General features: G+C 42.1%; 1 protein-coding gene across 5 annotated transcripts in view; it reads right to left on the reverse strand.

Moving 5' to 3' along the window:
* The window catches only part of Nf2 (neurofibromin 2), a 94,093-nt gene that overhangs the window by 52,362 nt on the left and 27,751 nt on the right, over window positions 1–13,980 (reverse strand). For all 5 annotated transcript variants that reach the window (XM_038318997.2, XM_038319004.2, XM_038318978.2 and 2 more), the window contains exons 2-4: window positions 7,630–7,755; window positions 5,616–5,738; window positions 3,265–3,348 (exon numbers count right to left, since the gene is read on the reverse strand). In XM_038318997.2, the coding sequence (XP_038174925.1) occupies window positions 3,265–3,348; window positions 5,616–5,738; window positions 7,630–7,755 (333 nt within the window). The remainder of the gene's footprint in view (window positions 1–3,264; window positions 3,349–5,615; window positions 5,739–7,629; window positions 7,756–13,980) is intronic.

The following is a 13,980-nucleotide window of genomic DNA, read 5'->3' on the forward strand; positions in this document are numbered from 1 at the left end:
AATGAAAGGAACAAGTCTGGATTACCTAAAAGTTCAAGTTGGGTTTTTGTTTGTTTGTTTGTTTTTGCAAAGTAAGAAGTCAAAGTGTATTTATTTGAAAATGACATGATAGTATACATTATGACCCTAAACATTCCACCAGGAAACTCCTACTGATAAAAACTTTTATTCAAGTAGATGAATACAATGTTAACTCACAACCCTATATGCAAATGGACCAAGAAGGAAATCAGTAAAATGACAGCTTTTGCAGTAGTCACAAATCATGTAAAATATCCTGGTGTAACTCTAGCCAAACAAGTGAAATATTTACATTATAAAAACTTAAAACATTTAAGAAGGTATCAGTGATGCTGGGTGGTGGCGGCGCACGCTTTTAATCCCAGCACTTGTGAGGCAGAGGCAGGCAGATCACTGTGAGTTCAAGGCCAGCCTGGTCTACAAGAACTAGTTCCAGGACAGGCTCCAAAACTACAGAGAAACCCTGTCTCAAAACACCAAAATAAAAAAAAAAAGAAAAGAAAAAGAAAAAAAAGACATCAGTGAATAGGAAGATCTGCTTATGAATTGGTAAAATTAATATATTAATAATGAGCATCCTACCATCAAGTTGTTTTTATTTGTTTGTTTATATTTTAAGTGCACTGGTACTTTGTCTTCATGTATGTCTGTGTGAAGGTGTAAGATCCCCTGGAGTTAGAGCTACAGACAATGGTGAGCTGTGTGTGGATGTTAGAAATTGAACTTGGGTCCTCTGTAAGAGCAGACAATGCTTTTACCCACTGAGCCATCTCTCCAGTCCCAGTGATCATCTTGTAAATGAAACTAGAATTTAGTGAGTTCACGTCTGACCTCCACAAACTTCACTAGACAGTGAAGGGGCAGGGACAGAGTGCTGGGTCAGGCAGCCTGGACACCTGGGTTTCCAGCCTGGCTCCACCCTTCACCCCACTGTTTTAATCTTCACGAAGAGGCATGTATGGTAGAGCACTTGCCTCACATGTTGGGCTTTGGGTTTTGTCCCCTGTACCAAGAAAATAAAACACAACAAAACAAGTGGCTTGTACATTTCATAAGTATAGAAATAACATAAAAGCATTGTGACCCTGAACAAAACACTAATCTTTTTTGTTTGTTTTGTTTTTCTTCAAGACGGGTTTTTCTGTGTAGCTCTGGCTGTCCTGGAACTCACTATTATAGTCCAGGCTGGCCTTGAATTTACAGAGATCCTCCTGCCTCTGCCTCCCAAGTGGTGGGATTAAAGGTGTGTACCACTACGCCCAGCTCATTCATCTTTTCTAACCTTTAATTCTGTAAGCAGGAAAACAAGCATAAGCTTTGGCTTCCAAAAAATACTACATGAGGTATCTTGTAAAATAGTCTGTTGAACACTTTGATAAACATTATAGATAAGGCTCATCCTACATATCTGCTCACTATTAACCAGCAGTCTGAGAAGCTGGTACCACGATTTCCTGAATGCAAACAGGGCCTCACTATACAGCCCTTGCTGGCCTGGAACTCACAGGGATCTGACTGCCCTGTCTAGTACTAAAGGTGTGCACTACCACACCTAGCCTGAATACAGACTTTAAAAGCTAGAGATTACCTGTATTTGTAAGATTCCTAAATTTAACACCGGAAAAAATAGTTCGAGCACCCACCTCCATATGAACCACATATGTTGTCTGTGAATCACTTTCATCTCCAAATTGGCAGAAGCCAAATAAGTAGGGCTTTCCTGCAGTGAAATCTGTTCAAGCAAACATCTGCTGGTTCCTTGAAAACGATCCCACCCCTCTGCTCCGAAATAAGTGGCCTTTGAATTTGTGACCCAAAACCCATAGCCTTTGAGACTAAGGTAATATCCTTGAGAGCTTGGTTGGGTTTCAAATAGAAGAAAACATGCAAAAAGGGAGCTCAACTCTGAGCCAAGAAGTACATGGATTTAATGAAAGTAATGATGACTGCTTTGTCACTGTTAGGACTGAAAGGATATATTTTTCCTGTTACTAATATTCTTGATCAAAGCATAAAAGGGGCATATGCTTTACTTGAACCACAGCCCATTTTCTGTTTTCTCAATTATTCCTTTCTCAAGGAAGGTATAAAATATAACTCCAAAGCCATAGATTCTGTCTCTAGCCTCACCCATGAAGGTGCCAAAGACCTTGGAGAATCACTGAGGGCAGAACTTGCTCTAGTGCCTGCATCGGACAGTTAACAAGCCTCATGTCTCAAGCCTTGTGACTACTCAGCAGACACTAATGAGTCATCAAATGATTAAACTGACTCTGTGCTTCTACTGGCCTGACCAGCATACACACTTTGAAGCCCTTTTCCCATTCCAAATGGCAAACAAGTCATTCCTGGCTTTGATCTGAAAATGTGATTGAGATGGGAAACTCAAGGGTCATGAAACACTCTAGTAGGCCTTATACATGGGACAGAAACTCAGTGATACTCCTCTCTCACCACTCCTGGTCTTCTGTCTAAACAAGAATAAATGACTTTAGGCTGATGAGACAGTACCAATGGGCCCAGCAGGCTCAGCAGACCCAGCTCCTAGCCACATGCACAAAGTATACTTACTGGGGCCTCACCAGGAGTGTGGCTTCTAAGAATGTATTCTCTAGAAAGATGAGTTTGGATAGAGAATCTGGGTCCTGCTCACCTAAAGGCCTCATTTGATCATAATTAGAGACCATAAATTCACTTTCCCTGACTAATAAAATGAAGCTGATGCAATGAATGTAATGAACCACATGCGCATAATGAGATTACATAGAAAATTCATCTTTTTGAATGAATTCACTTAGAATGAATTGTAAGTCATTAGAACGATATGCTTGTCACTTGTATACACAATATACATATATACAAAATATGCAGAAGTTGAGGCAGCAACAGTAGATACCCAACTCTCATGACATCTCATTTTCACGGGCAAGTTGTTCTGAAGTCTCCAAAATCCAAAAAAATGGAAAATTGGAGCCATGCTGTGACACGTTAATGTTGAGGAAGAATGCATTTTTCTTTCTTTTTTTTAAGAGAATTTTTTAAAGATTTATTTATTTATTTATTATGCATACAATGTTCTGTTAACATATATACACCAGAAGAGGCACCAGATCTCATTATAGATGGTTGTGAGCCACCATGTGGTTGCTGGGAATTGAACTCAGGACCTCTGGAAGAGCAGCTAGTGCTCTTAACCTCTGAGCCATCTCTCCAGCCCCAGCATTTTTCTTTCTTTGGACCCACCTTGGCCTGGACAGCATAGGAAGCCAAGAGCACTGAAGCCTCAGGAGGGCAGTAGATCTTTTCATCCAAAATCTGTTTCTTCACCTGAAAGGGGCAATGAGAAAGAGAGAGAGAGAGAGAGAGAGAGAGAGAGAGAGAGAGAGAGAGAGAGAGAGAGAGAGAGAGAGAGAGAGAGAGAGACAGAGAGAGAGAGAGAGAGAGAGAGAGAGAGAGAGAGAGAGAGAGAGAGAGAGAGAGAGAGAGAGAGAAGACTATGAGATGGCATGTTGGCATGTTTGGAAGACAGCAGTGCCGCCTGGCCACAGCAGACGGCTGCAGGGTATTCTAAATGAGGGCTGCCAAAGCAGCCTATTAATGATTTTCTGACAAATGAGACTTTTTTTTTAAGTGTTGCAGACCAGTTGAGAGTTCAGCCACTAAGAAGTTACCAGTAAGCTTGCTGCACAAAAGCCCTCATCTCTTCTCCTCAGAGTCGAGGCTGAAGAGTAAATGCGATCTGCTTGATTACAGCAGAGACTGAGGGGGCTATGGCTAAGGTGGCTGCACTCTGTCTCAGTCTTGGGCCCTATGGAGCACACACAGTCCTAGAAGAGATGGAAGCTACTTTCAAATCTTCATACAAGACAAAAGGCACCAAGGCCACTGATTATGACTGTAGAAAAAAGTCATCTCTTTCAATGTGCTGCTCTAAGGAAAAAGGAAGCAATAAAATTTGATCGATTCAACTTTTAAGTACACATGAGGTTCAGGAAATATAATTCCTAAGCCATAATATTGAATTAACATATCTCACTGCACCTAATTCTATACAGTGGTGCAGTGTATGATGTTCCAAGACACAAGGACAAGAAAGCCACATGAAGTGGGGGCGCATTAAGGAAAGCCAACTCTTTTCACAGATTCCTAGTAGTAGACGTTGCCTTGCTTACTCACAAAAACAATCTAACATCTCAGTATGAAGGAAAATCAAGCAAAAGTCACAGGAGGACAGGTGCTGCCTCAAGGACTCACAGGAAAGTCATTCCTATAGTACTAGGTAGTCTGGTCTCATGTAGCTTAAGGTGGTCATGAGCTCTCTATGTAACTGAAGATGACCCTGAACTTCTGATCCTCCTATGGATTACAAAAGCTCACTATGCTCAAGGCTTCATGAATACAAGGCAAGCATTCTATAGAGCTATATTCCCAACCCCAAAGAAACTTCATGTGGCTTTATTCACACATTCAGTTCTCCCCAGGTTTTAAACTAAGTGAAAATGAAAGCTGAGATGTTCTAAAGCAGCGAAGCCTTCAGATCTCCTAGTTTCTTTACAAAGAGATAAAAAAGAAACCAAAATACAAAAAATCTGAAAGGGCTACCTTTTGACCTAAAACACACATGCATGCATGCACGAAACTCCTTTGTAAAAGAAACTAGTTAGCCAGGCATGGGGCACACATTCCAGCATTCTAGAGGCTGAGGCATATGAGCCTTTACTATGGAGTGAGATCCTCTTAACAACACATACAACACAACACAGCATTATACAGAGTAATGTCACAGTTCACAATCTATATCCTGAACACAATACAGACGCTCCATATTACAAGGACTGTGTGAAAAATCACAGGTGTACTTCAGGGAAGTCAATGCATTTAATGCGCTGTTACAATCTGACACATCACAGACAGTGGGCCACCTTGGGGCACATAAGCAGTTTCAGCATCAATCACCACAGATAGCCATAAAACTGAGGAGGCTCTCTGACAAAGTAAGGTTTCCATCCTTAAATGAAGCAACTCCCTGTGTCCCTAGATGGTCAATTTGTAATTCTGGAACACCCAATTTCTTCAGTTTGGTTGAAGAATTATTTAAGAATACCAACTGTATATTCAATGAGCCTATCTTTAAGGGGCCTGCACTCCAGTGAAGGAGGAAATGACAATATACACCCAGAGTAGCACAGAGCAGGCTGTCTGAAATGCCTTAGGCAAGGGTCAGACCAGAGTCACTGCCATTCAGAAGAACTGCCTTGATGCTGGCAGTTAAAGGAACTAAGCTAAGCCTTTGAAGCTTTTCTTTATAACCTCAGAGTGCTTTCAAGTTAGCTAGAAGAAACTGGGCTCCCTGGTCATGGAGGTTTATAACCTGCTTCTGTCTGCTGCATCATCACACCTCTGCAGTTCCAGCTGACACCAATTCTCATCATTTTCCATTACTGAACAAAAAGGACTGACTATTTGGAGGCAGAATATTTTCTGCAGTTTAGAAGCATTTGTGGTCAACTCCAAGGGGTTGGCCTGGGCTGCTTCTGTAAACATACTCAAATTGGTCCTCTTAGTACTGGGGGAGATAGCATGAGCCAGTATACCTGTAAGAAAAATAAGTGTTGCGTGATCTCTTGAACTAGCTCCTCCTCAGCATTCTCAGGATAAAATTTGGCCAGGAAATGAAAGGTAACCGGTTCTTCCTTCGAAACATCATGATCCAACACCTGCAGAATTTCAGACAAAAGACATGCTGTGCTGGCTCCTCTTCTTCACGTACTATCATCAGAGTATGCTTTGCAGGGAAGGTATGAAATCCCTTCCCTTGTTACAAGCATCCCATTTCCCAAAGGTTGTGTTTCTACAATTGGAAGGATTCACAGAGCCATCCATAGCAAGAGATAATCTCCACTTCGCACAGGGGGTTCTGAACCAAACCAATCAATAAACTCAAGGGGTGAACAGAGCTACAGAGACAGCAGCAGTGTCAAAGCCACAGAAAATAGCTATAAAACTAGAATGTATAACTCAAAGATCTTGGGCATTATCCTTTATGAAAGACTGAAGATTTATTCTGAAATAGTAACATCTTCCTTTATTCCTTTTTTTTTCTGACCACTCTAATAGGTTCCCCTGGAATACAACTTAAACACAATAAACTAGATCTTTGTGACATCATTTATATGTTATGAATACTACAAGTAAAACATGGCCATCATGGCAATGCTTTGTTCCTGGAATCTTTCAGAGATGGTCACAAAATGCTTGCCATGCAGTAAGTAAACCACTATCTTTAATCTTCTAACAATCCCGCCACCCTCTGAAAAGATTGGACCATCTGCTCTCCAGAGTGAATTTCATTTCAGGACATAAACATGCTATCAGGCTCCATTAACATGTGTCATAATTTATTTCCTTTGAGCAGCAGGTTCTATGACTCCTGATGCCCCCAATCTAATATCCATTTGGCTAACATTCAGGTATGATTTAAAATTCACTTTGCTGAGAATCATAAAAAGACACAGAAAGCTTTGCTGTGTTTCAGAATTCTCCATATGCCTTGCCTGAATTCCAGTGGCAGTCCCAAGGGACTCAAAATAAGTCTAATCTAGTTGCCCTCCTCAGCACTGGCTCTTTGTGGCAGCTGGAGTTTCTAATCATTGGGACTGACCACGGAAACTAACAACCATCAGGAGTTCTAAGCATGAAGGCAATCACCACATACATGCTGTGAACACAATTTGAATATCTCACTTAACACTAGTAAGATGAGACTTTGCTGGTTATCACATTATGCAGGAGATAACTTTAGGGGCAATTGACAGTGGCACCATTTAGGGTCAGAATTGGACATGGAGTCACTTTGGGAACCAGAGGTCTTTTGGCCATGTTCTCCAGCTGTGTTCACTGTTAGGTAGTCAGGAAAATAGACAGGCATGTCTTTGTGTGAATATATGAACCCATAAATGGGCAGCCTCCCTGAGCCATAGCCATTTCCAAGCCACCTTCAAATTACTAGAAACCTAGATTTCATGTGCTTAAGAAACCCCAGAGAATTCTGAGGAGGAAATGGGCATTGCTCCGTCACCTCGGGCTCTTTATTCCTTAAGTCTTGTTAATGATTAAGTCAGTTGGGTCTTGGTGTTCTCAAAGACTCATTTAAAATAATAATAAAAAAAAATGAACATGAACATGAGCCCTAGGAGAATCTCTCAAAGACATAAATTGGTTTTTTTGTTTTTTTTTTTAAAGTATAGAAAGGTAATAGTAATGTTATCCATAAAACCTGACTAGTGGTTCAATAACGGAAGGGCATAATGCCAAAAAGCAGACAGGGTAGTGACAATGGGTAGAAAAGCTGGTCAAGGTTTAGACATGGTGAATCCTGCTTGTCTGGGAGAGTCTATGGAGAGCAGAAATGCCTGTAGGACCTGTTTCCTAAATATATGATTTAATATTAAAAATTGCCCCCTTCTTTACTATGTCCTTGTGATACCCCAACAATAAGCAAATGAGCTAAGTGCATGCTCAGGAAGAAACCAAACAAAACAACAACAAAAGCAAAACAACTGGAAAGTACAAGCCTCCCCCACTGGTTTCATGGAGATCTAGCCCAACCTTCTTGTCCATTTTGAGCCAGGCCACAGTGTCCTTGATTGTGTACTGCAGTCCAAAAAACCAGGTTTCCCGAAGCCCCAGTGTCCGGCACACCAAATCAAACAGGTCCTTCCCTTTCCATTTCATCTGCAATATAACAAACCAACAGGGAAGGACGTTATAAGCAAAAATCATAATCAGTTCATACACAAAACTGTTCTCAGCACTCTCTACTGTCACCAAAATGGCTGATGAGCACTAAATTCCTAAATAATTTCAAAGCTTCCCACACAAAACCATGAGTGGGAAAATACCAATTAGAGCTTAATGGCTCAATTGCTGCGGAGCACACACAATACCTCCTTGGACAGTTCTGTACAGATCGCAATATCCCTGAAGCTGCGAGTTTAGCAAACCTGGTAAGTAAGCAGCCTCATTGAGGAGAGTCAAGCATCCTAAATTAGCCCAGGAAGATGGCTAGAAACACTACCTCCCTTGAGATTTTTTTTTTTTGAGACAGGGTTTCGCTGTAGTTTTAGAGCCTGTCCTGGAACTGGAACTAGCTCTTGTAGAGCAGGCTGTCCTCAAACTCACAGAGATCTGCCTGCCTCTGCCTTCCGAGTGCTGGGATTAAAGGCATGCACCATCACCACGAGGCTTGAGGTTTTTTTTTTTTTTTTTTAAATCATGACTCTGCTGTTTGATAAAAGGTTAAGTGTTCTCTTTTTAACTTAAAGACTAGTCTTACCAGGAAAAAAAATACGGATATTATAACCAAAGCCACAAGTTGTAGAGCAGAAGAACCATGAGAGACCAGATAGGCCAGTTGCAGGTCTCTATCAGGATGCCTGGTTGGGCCAAGCAGAAGCAACTTGCCCACAGGCACAAAAAGCAATTCCAAATGCTCAGTGTCCAACCCATGTGATGAATATACAAATTAACTATGACATGTTTATTCCATAGCCTCACTTTCAAAAACACTTAAATCGCTGCTAAACCATTTTCTTTTTCTCTGCTATTCAATGGTGAAGGTGGAAAAAGCAAGTTCAAACATCTTCATAGGAAAAGAGAATGCAGGGCAGCTGAGTAAATGTTGCCACCTAGTGGATTTCAGTCAATTAGGTTTTTCCTATATTACCTCTTAGCTACTGCTTACTGGATATCCACCCCAGCCATCCCATGTATCAAATAAACATTCAAATAAACACTCGAATAGAGTTATGAACATATGAAAAATATGCAAGAGCAATCCTGAGACGCGAATGTAAGGGAATAATAAGATCACCTGACTACAGAAGTATCTGCTCTTCTCCCATCCTCACCAGGAAACCTCTACCCTCCTAGGAGACAGCTCAGTAAAATGCTTGTCACTTAAGCCTGAGAACCTGAGTTGGAACCCAGCACCCATGTAAAAAGCTGGATGTGAGCCTAGCGGTGGTAGCATATGCCTTTAATTCTAGCACTCAGGAGGCAGATCTCTGTAAACTTGAGACCAGCCTGGTCTACAGAATGAGTTCCAAGACAGCCTGGGTTACACAGTGAAACCCTCTTGAAACACCTACACACAAAAAAAAGTTGGTTGTGGTGGCCCATGCTTGTAATCTTGGGGGTGGGGGTGCCAACCAGCCTAATAAAGGAACCCAGGTCCCAGTGAGTATAAAGCTATGGTGGTGCAGTTCTTTCATCCCAGCACTTCAGAAGCAGAGGCAGGAGGATCTCCAAGTTCAAGGCCAGCCTGGTCTACAGAGCAAGTTCCAGAACAATCAGGACTACATAGAGAAACCCTGTCTCCCTCCACCCACACACCATGGCATTCACATCACACACACCCCCAATAAATAAACATGAACAAGGTGAATGGCTCCTGAGGAACCAGAGGCCGACCTCAATGGTTGACCTCAATGTTTGTGTAGGGTATATGAAATGAATATGTGGAGCTATATGGCTCTGGGGACCAAACTCTTGGAGACAGGTTTGTACAGTAAGTGTTTTTACCAACTAGCCATCTTGCCCATCCCTTTATCATTCCCCCCACTCCAAGTGCTAGGGATCAACCTCAGGATCTTGCACTTCTTAGGCAAGTATCCTACTATTGAACCATACTTCCAGCTTTAATAGATGTGAATGTAGAGTCTTATTCCAATACTCAACAGGAAAAGCCAACTCTCTGTGTGTTTGCAGCCAGAGTCATCAACTCAAATGGTTGGACACCAAGATCACAGCACACAAGTGGCATATTGGCTTTGGTCCTTTACCAAGCAAGGCATTTCTCCTATCTGTCCTGCAACCTTGGCCCAAACCCTCTCTGACTATAATCAGGTTCCTTGAATACTGCAAAGATGGAAATCTTGAGATTTTTGAGTAGGAAAAAGGTATTTATTTATTTAGTGGTTTTTCGAGACAGGGTTTCTTTGTAGCTTTGGAGCCTGTCCTGGAATTAGCTCTTGTAGACCAGGCTGGCCTCAAACTCACAAAGATCCGCCTGCCTCTGCCTCCCGAGTGCTGGGATTAAAGGCGTGCGCCACCACCACCCAGCTCAGTTTTATTTTTAAAATATAATTACTTTCCCCCTTTTATAAGGCTAAATAATAGACACACCCACTTGACAACTGGACTGAGAGTTTTTTAATTCTTTGAAGATCTTAATTCCTACAGGCAGACTTAACTGAAGAAATGTTATTTTGGAGAACTGGAAGATTCAGGATGCTGATTATCCTCTTGTCTCTATTTTAAGCAGCACACAGTATATAAATTATAAATGCCTACCTTGCCACAAGATAATGTGCCACTAAAGAACAGGCATTTTAACTCCAGGAAGTTAAACACCCAAGGACCAAGAGGATCAGGATATCACTCCCAATTCACCATAACTCACAGGCACCGCCAGGCCTGGCCTTGGCTGTCAGAAAGCAGGGTGAGTAGAGCCCTGGAAGGAAAGTGAACTTCCATACTGGAGAGCTGAAAATCTCAATGTAATACAGTATTACTGCAGCTTTCCTGTACCCCTCCCAATTCTTTGTTTTTAAAATGCGGGCCTATTTTTTTGTTAAACACAAAAAGACAATGTCATTGCCCCATGGAGCTTGCAATAAAGAGAGGAGACAATTCTCCAAATAATCCAGAATGCCCTACTTACATTATTTTCCCTACTTATATCTTAACATTGGTGCAAAGTACTACTAACTACTAGAGCTGGAAAGGAGCCTCCAGAGTCACCTACTGTGAATCCATGCTCTTGTTGTAAAACTAAGTAAGTAAACTGAGAAGTTTTGTTTGGTTAAATTTAATCTCCATGTTACCTGTAAAAGGTTGTTCTTTCAAAACTCAAATCCAAATGGATCAAAGACCTCAACATAAAGCCAGCCCACTGAACCTTATAGAAGACAAAGTGGGAAGTACACTTAAATGCAATGGCACAAGGAACCACTTCCTAAATATAACCCCAGCAGCAAAGACACTGAGAGAAACAATAAATGGGACCTCCTGAAACTGAAAAGCTTCTGTAAAGCAAAGGACATGGTCAACAAGACAAAACGACAGCCTACAGAATGGGAAAAGATCTTCACTAACCCCACATCAGACAGAGGTCTGTTCTCCAAAATATACAAAGAACTCAAGAAATTGAACACCAAAAGATCACATAATCCAATAAAAGAAAGTCAGGACCGTGAGGGGTGCGTTCACCCATGGAGACGGTGGGACAGAACTAACAGGAGATCACCAACTCCAGTTGGAATGGGACTGATGGAACATGCGAACAAACCGGACTCTCTGAATGTGGCTGACGGGGGAGGCTGACTGAGAAGCCAAGGACATTGGCACTGGGCTTTGATTCTTCTGCATGGACAGGCTGTGTGGGAGCCTTCTCAGCTTGGTCGATCACCTTCCTGGACCTGGGGGGAGTTGGGAGGACCTTGGTCTTAACATAGAGTAGGGAACCCTGATGGCTCCTTGGCCTGGAGAGGGAGGGAGGCGGGGTATGGATGGAGGGGAGGGGAGGGAAGGGGGAGGAAGAGGGGAAGAGATGGAAATTTTTAAATATAAAAAAATAAACCATGAAAAATAATGGAGTACAGACCTAAACAGAGAACTCTCAACAGAGGAATCTAAAATGGCTGAAAGACACTTAAGGAAATGTTCAACATCCTTAGTCATTAGAGAAACACAAATCAGAACAACTCTGAGATTCCATTTTACACCTGTAAGAATGGCCAAGATCAAAACCACTGATGACAACTTATGCTGGAGAGGTTGTGGGGAAAAGGGAACACTTCTGCATTGCTGGTGGGAATGCAAGCTGGTACAACCCCTTTGGATGTCAGTGTGGCGATTTCTCAGAAAATTAGGAAACAACCTTCCTCAAGACCCAGTAATACCACTTTTGGGTATATATCCAAAGGATGCTCAATCGTGCCACAAGGACATGTGCTCAACTATGTTCATAGCAGCTTTGTTTGTCATAGCCAGAACCTGGAAACAACCTAAATGCCCCTCGATCAAAGAATGGAGAAGAAAAATGTGGTACATTTACACAATGGAGTACTACATAGCAGAAAAAAATAACGACAGCTTGAATTTTGCAGGAAAATGGATGGAGCTAGAAAACATTATTTTGAGTGAGGTAACCCAGACACAGAAAGACAATTATCACATGTACTCACTCATAGGTGGTTTTAAAACATAAAGCAAAGAAAGCCATCCTACAAACCACAATCCCAGAGAACTTAGACAACAATGAGGACACTAAGAGAGACTTACATAGATCTAATCTACATGGGAAGTAGAAAGTAGAAAAAGACAAGATCTCCTGAGTAAATTGGGAGCATGGAGACCTTGGGGGAGGGCTGAAGGGGGAAAGGGAGAGGCAGGGAGGGGAGCAGAGAAAAATGTAGAGCTCAATAAATATCAATTAAAAAAACAAAGCAAGCCGGGCGGTGGTGGCGCACGCCTTTAATCCCAGCACTCGGGAGGCAGAGGCAGGCGGATCTCTGTGAGTTCGAGACCAGCCTGGTCTACAAGAGCTAGCTCCAGGACAGGCTCTAAAACTGCGGAGAAACCCTGTCTCGAAAAACAAAACAAAACAAAACAAACAAAAAAAAAACAAAGCAAAAAGAAAAAAATGGTTGTGCTTTAAAACATGTTCTTCTTCAAATGCACATCCTTTGTCTTCCTTATTTGAGTTTTTGCTTCTCTATAAACAAGAACTGTTAACCATGGGTGCTCTAGAGAGTTTTCAAGTTCCTGTGGAAGGGAGGCTGGGCTTTCTTGGTACAAGATGGCTTGCCTGAACATGATTATTTGTTTTAAGTTATGTTGATGCTTTGAAGTGACTCAATGGCATCTTAAGGTCTCTCGAGACTGCAGGCACCTCTAACTAGGAGAAGCATTAGACATCATCCCCAGTGACCAATATAGAGTATACAGAGTACACAGACACACTCCACAGCAGCTGTCTAATATGATGGACTAGATGACTTTAAAACCCAAGGCCCAGAGACTTAGCACACAGCCTATGCATCCACTCCTACAAATGTACAGTGAGCACAACTGTGTTCAAGTACAGCCCAATACACAGAGGTTCATTGGGGAACAAGGGACAAGTCTTCAATGTTTTGAACACACATCAGTCAACAAGCGATGATCATCACAGGTAAGGGTTTCAGCACAGAAACACTTGTGTTTTTGACAGGGATACCCAGGGACTGTGGGACCTCCTGAGAAAGAAAGTCCCCTTCTCACAGAAAGACATCTAAATTGACTCTGGAAAAGAGAAGCCAAGTGAAGACTGGGTTTGGAGGAGAAAGCAGAGAAGGGTGTTGCAGGCTGAGAGAATACTGTATGCAAAGGTCTAGAGCAAAAAGGGTCCTTAGGGGAATCAAAATATTTTAGTTTGATTGAAAATTACATCTGAATTTACAAAAGAACCAAACGGAGCCTGTGAAACAGTTCAGAGGTAAAGAGACCCTGCCACCAAGCCTAATTTGATACTCAGGACCCATTGATGGCAAGAGAAAAGAAATTTCCCATTTCCTCAGCACAAGTGAGTCCAGGAGACTTGGGGGAAGGGAGCTTTACTGAGGAGACACAGAATGAGCTGGGGTCTTGTGGAGAAAGGACAAAAGAAGAAACAGCATGTCCGGACTTGGGTCCAAGGAGCTGCAAAAGGAATGTTCTTTGTACTTTTCTAAATTCTCTGTCCTACACAACTATACAAGCGCGTTCTCTCTCTCTCTCTCTCTCTCTCTCTCTCTCTCTCTCTCTCTCTCTCTCTCTCTCTCATACACACACACACACACACACACACACACACACACAATGAGAATCACATCTATGGTCACACATGGTATCACACACCTGTGATCCTAGCACTCA

This window comes from Arvicola amphibius, chromosome 1, assembly GCF_903992535.2.
Source record: "Arvicola amphibius chromosome 1, mArvAmp1.2, whole genome shotgun sequence".
Taxonomy (NCBI): Eukaryota; Metazoa; Chordata; class Mammalia; order Rodentia; family Cricetidae; genus Arvicola; species Arvicola amphibius.